Source organism: Aotus nancymaae, unplaced genomic scaffold (genome assembly GCF_030222135.1).
Source record: "Aotus nancymaae isolate 86718 unplaced genomic scaffold, 86718_ANA_hifiasm-v0.15.2.pri h1tg000193l, whole genome shotgun sequence".
NCBI lineage: Eukaryota > Metazoa > Chordata > Mammalia > Primates > Aotidae > Aotus > Aotus nancymaae.
The window spans coordinates 1,643,886-1,659,704 of NW_026988608.1; the positions used below are offsets into that span (position 1 = coordinate 1,643,886).

Genomic DNA, 15,819 nt, shown 5'->3' on the forward strand with positions numbered 1-15,819 from the left:
TGCGCGAGGATACAACTAAATATGCATTAAAACACTTGAAACAACTGAAATGCACGTGCACAGGAGAGCCTTGAGTAAGCTCCGGAGTAAGCGTGCAGGGACGGTGCTGTGCCACTGCTCACGCGCACGAGGAAGAGCTCAGGGAATGAGACGGGCTCCCAGTATGTTCAATAAAACAAGGTGCAAAAATGTGTCCCTAGCAGGAAGAAGCAACATTTAGTAGCAGCGATTTGAGACGGGAAACCTGTAGCGGTTTTAAGACAGCCCCTGGCTGGGCGCGGTGGCTCACGCCTGTGATCCCAGCACTGGGAGGCTGAGGCTGGTGGACTGCCTGTGCTCAGGAGTTCATGACCAGCCTGGGCAACAACAGTGAAACCCATCTCTGCTAAAATACAAAAAAGATTAGCGGGGTGTGACGGCGTTCACTTGTAGTTTCAGCTACCTGGGAGGCTGCGGCGGGAGAACTGCTGGAACCTGGGAGGCAGAGGTTGCAGTGAGCCGAGATGATGCTGCTGCACTCTAGTCTAAGCAACAGAGCGAGACTCCGTCTCAAAAACAAAAGCCTGCTAGTTTCTTGACAGCCCTTAGTAAGTGATGGGGGTCTGGCCAACAGGATGAGGAGGCAGTGATGCCAGTGACGTGGTGCCACTTTCTGGGCCGCCAGCCTTAAGAAACTGGCAGCTCCTACTTCCTGTCTCTGAGGGTGCATGCTCTTGGCGCCCAGCCTCCATGCTGGGAGAAGCCACACTGCCCAGTAGAGAGCCTGGTCAGAGAGGATCCAGCAGTCAGCACCCCGGTCAGCCACGTGGCTGCCTCTGTAGATCCTCCAGTGCCAGGAGAGAGGTCCTGGCTGACGGTCTGGAGCACAGATGAGCTGAACCTGCTGAGCCCCGTCCAAACTGCAGATGTGTGGACAAATTACAGGGTTATTTAAATATATGTGTAGTATCCTTTATGTGAAAAAAGCTAAGAAAAACATACATATACTTGCTCATTCGTGCAAAAAAAATTGGGGTGAATAAGCAAGAAATAAATGAAATTGGTTACCGCTGGGTGCTGACAGGTGGAGTGGGGAAACGGGAAGAGGGTGGCAGGAGTTAGACTTCGCACCACAATAATGCTTCACTTACTGCCAAATTCAGTAACTATTTCGGGGCAAATCCAAAATAGAATACGGACAGTGACAGAACCTCACTGTCATAAATAGCAAAGCCACACTGAAGGGGTGCAGGATAAGCAGTGAGCTAAATGACCAGAGAACACCATTCGGGTTGGAGACCGCAGGTTAAAGTGACCAAAAAAAAAAAAAAAAAACGTAGTATACTCTTCCTAGTGTATTTGTGTCATGGGTCAGCAATCCTGAAACCACGGGCATACCAACATCACCAACATTGTTACGTTACACATATGAGGGCCTGATTTCCCCTTGCTGGACACTCACAAGAAAGGCCGGCGTGAAGCCGTGGGCTAGCTGGGTTTGAGCCGTAGCTGTGTGTGTGTGTGTGTGTGTGTGTGTTGGGGGGGGTGTGCCGTTCCAGTGCCACTTAACAAAAAGGCCTGGAAGCAATGATCCTCCCAACACTAGTGCACACAGCCAACCCTGGATCCTGGTGACGGTGGTGGTTGGTCTGAGAAAAAGAAAAGGTCACCATTAGGCACATACCAGTAGCGGCTGAGGGGTCGACGGAAACGAAAGCTAGTTAGGGGTTCTTGAGAAGATAAAGTTAGTGGGTTCTTGAGGATATTCTCACTGTGTCCCCGCAAGATACTCATTACACAAAGGAAGACAGTAACTTTACAGTGAAGAGACCTGTAGACACCACCCACGTCCTGATGTGATGCGAGGAGGCCAGATCCCTTCCATGTTCTTGCCAGAATGCATAATTCCAGTTTAATTTGAGAAAATAGGAGGCAAACCAGAACTGAGGGGATTCTACAAAATGCCTGCTCACACTTCACACGTGCTCGGGTCCGGGAAGACAGGGAGACGAAGAATGCAACGCGGGCCCTTCGGGAGGGCCCTGGATGGGAGACAGCCGGGCAGGTGCCGAGGCAGGCACAGGCGAGGCCGCTAGCCCTGCACGGCGCCAGTCCTCACGAGGCGGCAGGAGACAGCATGGTTAGGGGCTGGGTGAAGGCTGCAGGATTTCCAAAACCCGTTCCAAGTTATTTCAAAATGCAACGCCAAGAAGGAAAATAAACAGAAGATACCTTTTTACCAGAAAAACAAGGTGTGGTCCCTGGACTGGGGGCGTCCACACTGCCTGGCGCTTGTTAGAAAGGCAGAGCCTCGGCACAGCCCTGTGGAGTCAGAAGCCGCGTCCCGCACATACGGTGCCGCTGCTGCACCGAGGCCAGCGAGGAGGCGTCGATGTGGAGACCCTGCCCCGTGCGAGCGGCAGCCAGCCAGGCGCTGGCATGCACAGGCTGCTGTCCAGTGTGAAGAAGCGGGGGAAACAGGAAGGAATCTTGATTGTGTTTGTATTAAAAACTGGAAGTACACCCAAGGAACAAGTGCCCAAAAGGACCCAGGGGGCCGCAGGCAAGAGCAAGCCTCCACCATCCTCCTCCAGGGACTTGGGAACTGCACAGCTGTGACCAGTTCACGACTCCTTTAAGAAAAAACACTTCTAATAAAAACCAGGGTTACACTGTGTTCAGATACTTAGGTTTGGATAACACGTTTCCCCCGAAAATTCTGGGAATCATGTTTCCCATTCTCCTGGAACAGACACATGAGGTCTCAACCTTTCCAAAGATAATTTCTTTTTTTTAGACAGAGGCTTGCACTGTCACCCGGGCTGGAGTGCAATGGTGCGATCGCGGCTCACTGCAACCTCCGCCTCCCGAGCTCAAGTGATTCTCCTGCCTCAGCCTCTTGAGTAGCTGGGATTACAGGCGCCCGCCACCACACCCGGCTAATTTTTTTGTATTTTTAGTAGAGATGACGTTTCACTATGATGGCCAGGCTGGTCTCAAACTCCTGACCTCGTGTTCCACCTGCCTTGGCCTCCCAAAGTGCTGGGATTACAGGCATGACTCACCACACCCAGCCCCAAAGTGCCCCAAAGTAAATTTTCTAACAACTGCAAGGCAAGTGGACCGAGGTCACACCATCATCTTCAAAGGTATAATATTATAAGTGGAAAGCGAGTACCACTGACTTTGAAACTCGAGGTCACGTAGTTGACCCCACCCCAAGCAGATGCAGCTCCATCTGGACCTCTATCGGCAGAATGCAGCCAACTCTCAGCCTCGGCTGGGCTGCGGTTGGGGACTGGGGCCTGATGGGCAGTCGTGTGGTCTGGGCCCGGTCAAATGTGGGGCTGGCACCCAGCGCAGGCAGCCCCTTCCAGTTCTTACTGGGTGGTGTCCGTCTTTTGCGTCTACACACCAGTGATGACAGTCCCTGCAAAGCGGCAAGGGACTCCGTCTCCAGTTGACTTTCAGGTCCAGGAACACAGCCTGTTAGAAACGTCCAAGATACAACCTACGGACGTGAAGGAAACTGGGTGCGACAGAGCCCAGGACGACGAGGGGCAGAGTCGAAAACCATCACTATCAGAAGCACTTCCCAGCGACCGTGACTTCAGCCACTCACCAGATGGAGACCGGGTATGCGAGGAAATCGCAGGTCTCGCTTGTTTGCAATCTACATCCGGTGAGTGACTGAAGGTGACTGCATCCGCTCGGAGTTGGACAGCTTCTTAGGACCGTACTGCCCCTGAACCCCAAACCTGTTCCCTCTGTGATGCTGTGACTTCACGAAACGCGGTTTCAGTTCTAACCTCTCCGTTCCACTGTCGGGATCCTGTCCACTAAGCCCCGCTGCACGGTTCAGGGTCTATCACTGGGCAGCCACAGTCTTGTATTTTAAGATGCCAGTTCCTGTTATATTAAGAAACATACTAAGAGGTTCTAACTGGAGATGTACAGGTCAGCCTCAGAAGCAGAGTCCTGGCACCAGGGCTCCCCAGAGGGCACAGCCGCCCACTGGTTGCCTTGCTGCACTCTCACTTCCAAAATCCCCACGAGTTCTGAGTGGCACAGGGGAAATGCATGCAGGAATTCAGGCGTAGGCGTGTGAAATTAGAGACAGGTGGGAGCAGATGAGGTGGGAGTCTGTCAGTCCTTAAGATAATGTAAAAAAAAACCCCAGAGGACATCAAGTGTGGGTTCCCGTCCTGGGTGTGGCGCCACCACCTACCCTGGCCAGAGGCAAGTCGCAGCTGCTGAGCTCTTGGGACTGGGTGCAGGCGCCCGAGCTGGAGATGCCGCCCCTCTGCACCTCTCCCGACTTCAGGGGTGCTGAGGTTCCCACAAGGTCAAGGAGCCCTTTGTGTCCTGCAGGCATTCCCGCACTGTCACCAGCGCTCTGAGGGGTGCACAGGGCACAGCGGCATGAGCTCAAAGCTGAGCCCAGTATCACCCCAGTGCCCAGCCGGGTGCAGCGGCATATGGTCTGACCTATGGCCAGGGTGGCTGTAGGGAAAGCCCTGGCCCAGTGCCTGCCTTCAGGAAGCACCCAGGAGGGGTTGCCACCCACACCAGCCAAATCCCACAGCTCTGCAGGGCCTGACCTGTGACGGCCCTGTGGGGCTGGGAGTGCTGCCCTTCCTCAAATCTAGTCTACACTCCACCCACACGGGCACACGGCCTGCAGAGAAGCCCACCATGGGGTACTGCTGAGTTCCGCTTCGGCAGGCAGCCCCCTTGGGGAACACAAGTGAGTCCTTCTGCCGAGGATGGGATCCCAGGGAAAAGCACGGCGCCTAGCAGGCCTCTCCCAAGCCCAGGCCTCTCCTGGGAGTGGGGGCACGGCGGCCGCAGGCAGCATCTGAAGGCGGTCTGTGGGCCCCTTGAGCTCCACCGGTCTGTACTGCAATTTCTCCCCACCTGCAGCTGGATTCCTGGCTGGCCGTCTCATCAGCTTACGGACAGCGTCCGTCCCACTCCCTTGGTGACACCAGCCCACCACTGATGGGACAGCTCCCCACTGAAATGCGGCTCCAGCCCCACTAGGCACCCTATCCCAGCCCAGGGAGAGCAGAGCCGTGCCCTGCATACAGCAGGCATATCCGGTCCCTTCGCCTGTAACCCCTGCTGCCCTGCAGAGCCTGGACTCCTGCTGGCTCTGACCTCACTCCCCCAGTCCCCGCTGACGCCAAAGGCGCTGGCCAAGGACACACAGTGCAGATTTAGGAAAGAGCAATCTTAAGGCCACCCAGAGAGCCTCCACAGCCCCTCAGACCCACCGTTTCTTCCAAGCAAGCAAAGAGGCGACACAGAGCAGCCAGGCTGGGTGGATCCAGGGCCAGCTCCACCGCGCCGGGAGGACGCACCAACCCGACGGCAGCATGCTCTGGACGGCTTCTGGTGCTGACAGCAGTGACTTGGCTCCACACAGGAAGGACAGACACCCACATGCTGCCGTCTTCAGCCCACACCTGCCAGTCATGTGGCCTCTGAAACCAGATCGAGTCTGTCCACGATGGCATCACAGACTGGTTCGTAGGAGCTCCATTTCTCTTTAAAAAAAAAAAAAAATGCACGTTAAATCCACATACGAGGAAAGTGTGTTCACGGAATCCAGGTCATCAGCCCAGAGAGCAGCTAACCTCCATGTGAACCACCAGCACAGAACCCTCATCAATGAAACACGTGCTCAGCATTAACCTGCAGGAGCTGATGACACGGTTCTCACTTAAAGCAGGAAAGAGGAAAGTTTTATAACTAGAGAAATGACAGGCATTTCATAAATAAGCTTGAATATAAATAGTAAGTCTGAAAAAGACAGGATTCTTACCTCACCGATGGAAAAAGGCTCAAATGGAATCGAAGTATAAAAGGGCAAAGAACCGAGGAGCTTCCTCCATGCCTGCTGAGAGCACTTCTTTCTCAGAAGTGAAAGGATCCGGCTCACTGTGGACACAGGTGCCTGCAATCACCAGCACCTCTCAGAACATCACGGCTACACTGGAGAGAACCCACAGAAATGGACAGGGCCCCAGAGCCAGGCGAGGATGCCTCCAGGGAGCGTGCGCCCCCGGCCTCCTGGCAGCGGCAGTCTCGGGGGGGGGGCAGCAGTGCCCACGTGGAGCCTCTGCACACGGGACTCGCCTGTGTGGGCCACTGCTCCACCCTCGAGGTGGAGGAGGTGGGCTATTTAGTGGGAAGTATGTTCTAGAGGAAAGATGGTAAAAGGTGTCCAAATTTTCACACAGTGAAAATCCAGTTAAACATTTAAAATTTATTAAACTTTTTGGTCAAAATAGTTGAACAAATATATACAGTCCCATTTTCCTAGAACTTTTTAAGGACCAGGGTTGACTAATGCTTAAGTAACTCTGCTCCACACCTCAGAGTGTCAATCGTGTCACAATCAATATACCGTATAGGAATTATTTTTAAGTTAAAATAAAGGTACTTTTAAGTTCTCCATTTCTAACTTCATGTGAACTCAAGTGGCGTCTGTCAGCATTAATTCAGGGTGAGGATGGACATCTGCTCCTGTGCACGTAGATTAATCAGCAGACACCTTCACCTCCACGGGGCACAGGAGCCCGACTCTGTGCTCCCCTTGGGACACATGTGGGTGTGTGTGTGAAATCCCACGCAAGCTCTGGTCACTTGGCACTGGCACACCTCTGTATTATTTGTCTTGGAAAATCTGGATTTCTGATATCAAAGATCTTACTTCAAAAATAAACCACCAAGGTACTGTGACATCACGTAATTAAAATCGCCGAATTTTGCTGGCTGGAAATGCAGGATGAAATTTAGCATGTCTGTAATTTTAGCAATACTTAAAAAGTATATTTTTCCCAAAGTACTTTTTAAAAAACCTTAGAAAGCAAGTACTTATTTCTCCAACTGTAGTGAATTTGAGGCTACTTTAAACCAGGATAATTGGAGGGCAGCAATTTCGGTTCTTCCTTGCAATTTTCCTTCTCAGAGGCGGCCTCGGCTCTGGCTTTTCCCAGACCTTAGCTGGTGTATCCGATGGGCTACTTCTACAGAAACACAGCGGGTGGTAGCTTGGGGAGAGACATGCTGCACACCCCACCACCCCCACCACGCTGCCAGAGGACACATATTTCTGCAACAGTTCCAAAGAATAATCCTGCATAACTTCATTCTGTGCAGTGAAAGCAATAAAAAGACAATACTTATGTTTGGATTTAAAAACACTTTTTATAGTGTGCTGTTTTTATTGAGAGGTCACACCCGAAGGGGTGACAGTGGATGCAGTGGGTGAGTGGGGCCGCCTGAGCCTGCTCAGGCCACATCCACACATCCACGGAGCCACCAGGACTCAGAGGAAGGCTGGAGAGGACATGGACGGTCGCCATGCCACGCTGCAGGGAAAGCCCAGGTGCGATGGCAGAGAATAGGGACAGAAATGGAGAAAGAGAGCTCTGACAATGACTTTGCTCTTGGGTGTTAATTTTTTGGTCTATAAATTGGAAGGAAGGCTGGGGCTGAAATAAATACATTTATTCTGAGTAATGGCCCTTTGGGAGCAGTGTCCGTCAACTCTGCTTCCAGAGCGTCTCCACGTGAGCAGCAGCGCCCGTCTCGCGCCTCGCCGAAGGCGGAACCACACCAGCTCCAGCGGAGGCTGCTTCCTCCTGCGTCTTGAGGGAAGCAGCAGGTGCGTCACTGTTCTTAATGGAGTGGACGCTGATGCCTGCTCTCCGACAGAAAAATGACCGGCTAACTAAGCAAGACAAGACTTGGTCCTTGCGTTTGTGTCTCTAGTTGATTTTGTCCTGGAATATGTACAAGTTATTGGTGGCAGCCACGGCAATGACACTGTCCGCGGGGTGCCAGGCCGTGTGCAGGATCTTCTTGTTGAAGTCCAGACTGTCCACACTGATCTCGTCTTTCTTCCGCTTGCCCCCCGTACACACCTTCCGGGGCTTGAGGCTGGCGCGTGGTTTGCTGCTCTCTCTCGAGGCCTCCAGGGTCACGTCCCTCCGAGTGTCTCTATCAAACATTCGGAAGAAGTTGTTGTAGGACCCGGTCATGATGGCGCTGTTCAAAACAAGAGCAGACAGCAGCACTCCTGAGTGGGGGCAGCGGCAGCAAGGACTCAGACCCCAGCCCTGGGGCACACAGACACACCACCCACCCGCCCGCACAACCCAGTGGCCTTCGGAAATCAGGAAGCAACAATCACGGTCACGGTCAGAAGGGAAACGCAGTGGAGACTCTTACTGAAGTTCTTATCGCAGGAGAAACAAAATAATAGAGTCCCACTTTTAACTACATTAGCACACTTTATGAAAACACAACCCCACCTGTTTCTCTCACTCATGAGTAACAGTGCAGCTTATTTTTAAGCCTTAAGTTCTGCACTTTGTCCATAATCCAGTCAAAACTGACCTGGACATAATTCATATTCAATAGTTCTCAGTCACATCTGTCAGTTTCTTCACTCAGACTGCTTTTCTATTAATTTCAAAAAGTTTCCTTCAAATGAAGCAATGGATACAAACAGTCAGAATCTGAAACACTGGGCTGGGTGTGGCAGAATTTTAGAATGTCTGTGTTTCACACAATGAATTCTAGTCACAAACCGTCCAAGCTTTGTTTCTTCAAGACCAACTGTAATGGCTTTCAAGTGTCTCTGCTGTTGAAAAATTCCACTCAAGCACACATCCTCATGATAGAACTTTATAATATTGGCAAAAACCTCTGCAATCTTACTTTTTCTACAAAAATGATGGAAAAATGGCTGAATAGCAGCAAACGCTGTCATGATTTGACCCATGGCTTTATGAGCCGAGTTTCAGATGATGGATGTGTTCCAACAGGCCCTTCTGACTTCCCCAGAGGTCCTGACACTCACTTCCTCCTCCCGACACTGCGCACACCCTCACGTCCTGCCCCACGGTGATGCATGGCGAGAGGCCTTCGTGCCCGTATGTCTTCAAGGTGCCATGAGAAAGAAGCGGGCCGCCTCCATTCCACGGCCCAGCACTGACCCTGGCTGCTTACAAATATCTAGTGTCTGACTGACCACCTCTAAAACTTCATAGCAGAAAAAAAAAAAGACAAGCTCAAAAAAGAGAAACCGCATTTAGCTCTCCATGTTTATTCACGTCTCCTGCATCCATGCAGGAGCCCACAGCGCCACCGAGGCAGAAGACACACGGTGTGTCCCACGCCCTCCAGCGCCAAGTCCGCACGTGAGCGCCGCTGACTGGGAGTTCTCCAAACTAGTTTCCACAAAGAAAACAATGTTTACGAAAGGGTAAAAAGAATGTGTGAATCTGGAGCTTACGTTTATGTTATTAAAACTCAACAGCAACTGTTATTCAGAACACGGACAACAAGAGTTTTGGGAGGAAGTATGGCCGACACTGGAACTGCTGGTGCGTGGTAATAATGAAAAGCACATCAGCTTTTATACAGTTTTATCATCACTTTAAAATTCTTGACAGACAGTGCCAGCCCCAGAGTGGCGTTTCCACATGGCAAACAACAGCGCTGCCCAGCAGCCTGGGCGGGCCCAGGAAGGGAACAGCACAGGCAGACAGAGTCAACGCGTCAGTGGTTTTGTGGGGCAGCCTAGAACGAGAAGGCGCTGCCACACGCAGGACCTGGACGGGGCGGAGGCAGCACTGAAGCACCTCACTCTCCTCCATCGCATCCCTCAGCAGAAGGGTCCAGGCAGGAAGATATGAGTGTGTCTGCAAGAGCGAATGGATTAAGCAAATGCTGGCGGGAACGCTGTCAGATGTCCTTGGGGATGTGTAATCTAAGTGTACTTTCCAATATTTCAAATATATCAAGAGGAATAAAGAATACAGTGAATATCCATGTACCTGCAAGTCACTGCTAAGACAGCGGACCCCCACTGGGTGCCACTCTGGAAAGAAAGATGATCTCCCATCCGTCCGCAGCTGGGGGTTCACTTGCTACAGGAGTATGTGTCATCCCCACACACATTTATATTCTGAATAGTTACAGACTCTTTTTTTTTTTTAGATGGAATTTTGTTCTTGTTGCCCAGGCTGGAGTGCAATGCCACAATCTCGGCTCACGGCAACCTCCGCCTCCCAGTTTCAATCAATTCTCCTGCCTTGGCCTCCTGAGTAGCTGGGATTACAGATGCCCGCCACCATACCTGACTAATTTTTGTATTTTTAGTAGAGACAGGGTTTCACCATGTTGGCCAGGCTAGTCTTGAACTCCTGACCTCAGGTATCTGCCTGCCTCGGCCTCCTAAAGTGCTGGGATTACAAGTGTGAGCCACCGCACCTGGTCAATAGTTATGGACTCTTAAAAACAAATAAAACTGTCTTGTATGTCTTAAACATACCATGTTGTATGTCATCGTATGCGCTCCTCCTGAATTTTCTTTGTGGACTATCTTTGTGAGCTCCACCTGTGTGATCCCCATAGTTCTAGTCACTGATTCTCAGCGCTTTTCAGTAGATGCCATTATGATCGAGAACTCACCTGTCCATGCCTAATTCTGCACCTGTGGGCTGCCTCTAGGAGTTTGCTATTCCACGTCTGAGCGTGTTTTGTCATCTGTACGTGCAGGTAGCTCCCAACCAGATTGAATGGCACCAACGAGGCCCACAAGAAGGGCACTGGGTGAGCCCACTGGCCTCCACCCTCTCCCTGACAGCATCGTCATTCTGATGGGCGTGAAAGGACGCCCCTCTGGCTTTACTTACTGATCACTAAGGAGGATGAGCATTTCTGTATGTTTATTTTCCATTTCTGTGAAATCCCATTCATGGTTTTTGCTCTCTCTGAGTCGTTTGCTACCTTCGTGTGAACTCCTAATTCTGTACATGTTCTGGATTCTCAATCTCTGTTCGTTACACTTGCTTTTGTGGATTTTGTTTTCACTTTTAATTTCAACATAAAGAAGTTGAAAATTTAATGTAGTTGAATTTCTTAATGTTCGCCTTCACTGTTTGGGCTTTGGGGCCTTGTTAAAGAACGTTCCGCCTCCAGAGCTCAGGAAGATGCCTTAGGCTTTAGAGCACTCAGAGCTTTTTTACCGTGTGGAGCTGGTGAGGGCTCTGATTTTTCTCCTCCTAGCACAGATAACTAAGGTCGCCCCGCTGGAGGAGCTTCAGAGTCTACGTTGCTCTCTTCCTGCTGGCTGCGTTCCCTGCCTGTCTGTCTCAGCCCCTTTCTGTGGGGTCCGCATTGCTGTTCCTCTGCCGGCTGCGTTCCCTGCCTGTCTGCCTCAGCCCCTTTCTGTGGAGTCCGCATGGCTGTTCCCCTGCCTGTCTGCCTCAGCCCCTTTCTGTGGAGTCCGCTTGGCTGTTCCCCTGCCGGCTGCGTTCCCTGCCTGTCTGCCTCAGCCCCCTTCTGCAGGGTCCGCATGGCTGTTCCCCTGCTGGCTGCGTTCCCTGCCTGTCTCAGCCCCTTTCTGCGGGGTCTGCATGGCTGTTCCTTTGCTGGCTGCGTTCCCTGCCTGTCTGTCTCAGCCCCTTTCTGTGGGGTCCGCATTGCTGTTCCTCTGCTGGCTGCGTTCCCTGCCTGTCTGTCTCAGCCCCTTTCTGTGGGGTCCGCATGGCTGTTCCCCTGCTGGCTGCGTTCCCTGCCTGTCTCAGCCCCTTTCTGCAGGGCCACTCTCCAGATGCTAGAGCACGTTCTTCAGTGAGTTCCTTTACAGCTCACGCTACTGAGTTTCCTGCTGCAATACACTGCTTCCCATCTGAAAATGCCTTTATCACAAGCAGATTCTTGAACAAGCATCTATTTCAAGGCTTGATTCTAAGCTGGCAGTGGAGAGTCACACCCGCTGTATCTGTCACACGGCTTCTGGCTCCCACCATGGCCGTCGCAAAGCCTCGTCTCAGTCTTGGTATCCGCTCTTGGAGGTAATTTGTGTTTTTTCCTTGGGCACATTTAAGATATTCTTTGCGTCTGGTGTCCTGCGATTTCACTATAATATGGATGAGCATTTCTGTGCCTCCTGATTCTGTGTATTCAGGCTTTCATAAGTTACAGAAAATTCCTGGCCACTGTCACTTTAAGCCTCATACCCCCGCACTGGTCCGCTGAAATGTGTGCTGTGCCTCACCCCGGCCTCTGCGGTTCCTACTGTTTCAGGTTTTCTACCTGCTTGGCTCTTCAGCCCGCATTTCTTCTGGTTGTCCTTGCCATCTACTAATACAAGCTTTCTTTAGCCAGAATGGACCTGCAGCCACATCCACACAGTTCCATCTTTCGCACACGCCATTTCCAGATGTTCTCTGATTCCCTTCCAGTCTCCCTGGCTGCTTGGCGGTCATGTGGCTCCTGGTTCAGGCTGTTTCCTTCTCCAGTCTGTGAATCTGGCAGCATTCTCAGTTTATCTTCTCTAACTCAGGATCTCGACAGCTGACTTCCTGGAGGCTCAGCGCCGCCATGTGGTTCTGCTGACCTGCTCATGATGGCTTTTCCGGTACATGCTCGGTAGCTTTCACCTGTGAGCTCATGTTTAGATGATTTTAATCTGAGGAAATCCAGAGAGACCTGAGTGTGCTGGCAGTAGCCACCCAGCACACGTGTTCTCACTAGGTTTGCCAAGCACGCCGTTCTCCCTAACTGGGCCACTTCTCCGGGCTGTGCTTGCCGCCAGCGGCCTGGAGGAATGAGGTCACGTCTATTCTGCTCAACGTGCAGGTGTGTATACTGCCCACTGTGAAAGCAGCGGGTTCTCCAAGCTCAGCGTGCATCAGCCACGGCCCCATGTGTCCGTCTGTGGGGGCAGCCAGGCCAATGAGAGGCTCACACTGCCTGCTGTGCCAGGAGGACCTGGGAGCCTCATGTCTTCAGTCAACATCCATGAGATGCTACAGGCTAGAAGGTCAGTCTGTAACCTGCGTAGAAGCCAGACCTGGAAACACGCTGGTCCCTCCAGATGCCCACACATAGCCCTCGTGGAGACACTGGGGCTCCACAGTGTGAGATTTCGCAGGTCAGGATGCAGCTGGCACAGACACAGGCCTCAAACCCTTGTGAGGGGAGGTGACACACAACTCAGGGGGGTGCTGCCACCCCAATGCGGGGTCTCAGACAGATACACTTCCCTTTGCACTCCATCTGCCAGTGGATGAGACATCATCTCCGAGGGTCCCTGCTCCAACTCCACACCTCGCATGGCCAAGGCTTCAGCTCTGCGCCACAACCTGTCTTTCACGGGAGACGGGTTCCCTACGGGGTGATTCCCGAGGCCAGTGGTGCTGCGAGGCTGCTCTCGGAAGAGACGCCTTCAGAGGCTACCTTCTGGTTTCCGCTCCCTCTTACTTTCTGCTGGTGTGAGATTTCCCTTGCTTATTTGTGAGCTCAACCATGTGCCTGAAGAGACACCTGCTGTGTCATATCTGGCATTTCTAGGTGTTTATGCCAGAGGACTTTATAGACTATCCAGTCAATCACTTATTGCCAACAGCAGACTCCTCTTCTGTTAAGTTCTGAACAAAAATTCTACATCAAAATGGTGCAAGATAATCTTCCATCATCTGATAATAATAAAACATAACTCTCAACATACTAATCATAATAACTTTAAAGAATGTACACAAAATAAATGATCAAGGTACGAGAACATCGCGTGACAAATCGCATCGGCGTTTCAGACCACGCTGTGTCCAGGCGCGGCAGGCAGTGGGCTCGGGGGTGCTTTCAGCCACTTCTCTCCAGAGGACAGGTGAAGTGCAGCGTGGCCATTCCCGCGAGGTGAGCACGCCCCCACTTCCTTCCTTTCCCTCATCTTGGGCAGAATAAAAAGTAATAAACTATCACTCACTAAGCTATACGTCTGGACTAAATACAGACGGAATTACGAGCTAGGGGAGAAACTTACTCAGAGACCTGAGTTTCTCTACCCTGATACTACTGTCCGTCAAATCAAAAGGCCTGGCAAACAACCCTGTGCACGGCGCCCTCCCTCACCAACTCTGCACTCGGGGAAACCGCAAGCCGGGGCGGCTGCTCATCTCCACGTAGGCCTTACCTATCCGAACCGTTCCAGCAACACTCAAACTTGTCGAAGATGCAGTCGTTCTCGTAGAGCGAGCAGAGCTTGCTGCGCAGGTACTCGTGGACCTGGTGGGTCTCCAGCGGCCGGCTCTCCATGTTCAGGTCCCACACCTTCACTGACAGGTAGTCCCTGCTCATCATGTACCGCCCGCTGTGGCTGAACTTCACGTCGGATATGGACGAGATGATTTCCGAGAAGAAGGACCTACTGCTGGGATCTTCAGGCTCTTCAAAAACTGAAAAACAAAAAAAAAATGTGTTCAGCTTCTGTTTAAAAATCAGAGAAAAATCATATTCAAGTTCAAGCAGGACGTGGCCCCTTCAAAGACTCTGGAAGGGCTCTTTCTCAACAGTACTAGGTCTTCTGATCTTTCTGATTCTCTGGGTTTTCTCATCTTCTGTGACTTCTGTGGGCAAGACCTTAGGATAAGACATTCTAGCACCAGCTACGGACAAGGGGCAGGCATCAGAAGCGCAGATACCCAAGTCTCACCCAGACCCTGAGTCAGAATCTCTGGGCAAGGTCCTGGGGGCAGCCATCTGTGGGAGCTCCTCAGGGCATCCTGACACGTGCCCGGGTTCAACACCACTGCGTTACGGGAGGAGTGTCTTCGTGTCCTCATGGCACCAGGCCCCAGGACATGAAATCCTACGCCACTACGCCATGTACATCACAGGAAGACACAATGTTACATGGTCACGCAGACACAGCGGTCTGAGCCTCTAAAAAAGTGCCTGCTCTTCGGAGGGCTCACAGCTTGTGGGTCTGCCTGAGTGACCCCCTTGACCAGCAACGCTGTGGTCCAGATTTTAACCACCATGATGGTCCCGCTGGTCAAAGCCAGCCAGCAAGTTTGGCTCCAATCCTGAAAACTCAAGCTCTACTGTGACAAAACTGAGTTCCTATTTTCAGAACGACTTGGGCACTTCTTTGGCAGACCCTGCTTTCTCTGCAGTAACTGGACAGAGTTCCCTCCACCCGCACCTGTGGCAGAGTGAGGTGCCCCAGCCCCTCGGGGCCACTGACTGCCCTAGTATGTGGTCATATGCCCTAAGGGTTAGTAAACTTGAGGCCAGGGGACATGTGCTGCTTCTTCTTTTTTTTTTTTTTTTAAAAGACAAGGTCTCGCTATGTTGTCCAGGTTGGTCTCAAAACTCCTGGGCTCAAGCGATCCTCCCATCTCGGCCTCCAGAGTAGCTGGAACCCCAGGTATGCACCACTGCACCTGGCTTATACTTCCTTTACTTCAAGCTGCTTTAGGGTTTTTTTTTTCCCTTTTTCCTTGATGTAGGAACCTGTATTTGTTAGCTTTACATCTGAAGTTAACTTGAAGCCAGCTATGCTGACACCAAGCATTTACTCAAATGACCCAGTCTCTGGGTGAGACAAACAGAACTCCTGGAATCTGAAATTATTTACTCCAGAATGTTATGCTTAGGATATAGGCTAAATGCTATAAAACACTTATCTTCATCGCAGGAATTCTAATAGGAATACGGAATTCTGCAAAACACACTTCAACTGCGGCAAAGAACAGGTAGGAAGGCTGCTGAGCACAGTCTGCTGGGACTGCCTGGCAACTCTGCCATCAGAGAAGTGTCACTGGGCACGGTCTACCTGCTGGCACTGGGGGAAGAGCTGGCAACGTTTCAGGACACTGGGGCACGCTGACTATAGCACTGTATCCAGTCGAGCCCGTTCTTTATGGCTAAAAATGAAAACAAAACCAAAACCTCCCTCACCTAGAAGGAACTTCAAAGTTCAGTGGATTAAAATGCTAGCCTTTCAGCTCAGGGAAGTGGCTTCCAATTCAG

At 51.6% G+C, this 15,819-nt stretch overlaps 1 protein-coding gene across 4 annotated transcripts in view; it reads right to left on the reverse strand.

The window, feature by feature from the left end:
* Window positions 1–7,482: 7,482 nt before the first annotated feature.
* The window catches only part of PPP2R2D (protein phosphatase 2 regulatory subunit Bdelta), a 52,521-nt gene continuing 44,184 nt past the window's right edge, over window positions 7,483–15,819 (reverse strand). For all 4 annotated transcript variants that reach the window (XM_012475192.3, XM_064371823.1, XM_064371821.1 and 1 more), the window contains 2 exons: window positions 13,979–14,240; window positions 7,483–8,037 (listed from right to left, as the gene is read on the reverse strand). In XM_012475192.3, the coding sequence (XP_012330615.1) occupies window positions 7,758–8,037; window positions 13,979–14,240 (542 nt within the window). In that variant the 3' untranslated portion in view covers window positions 7,483–7,757. The remainder of the gene's footprint in view (window positions 8,038–13,978; window positions 14,241–15,819) is intronic.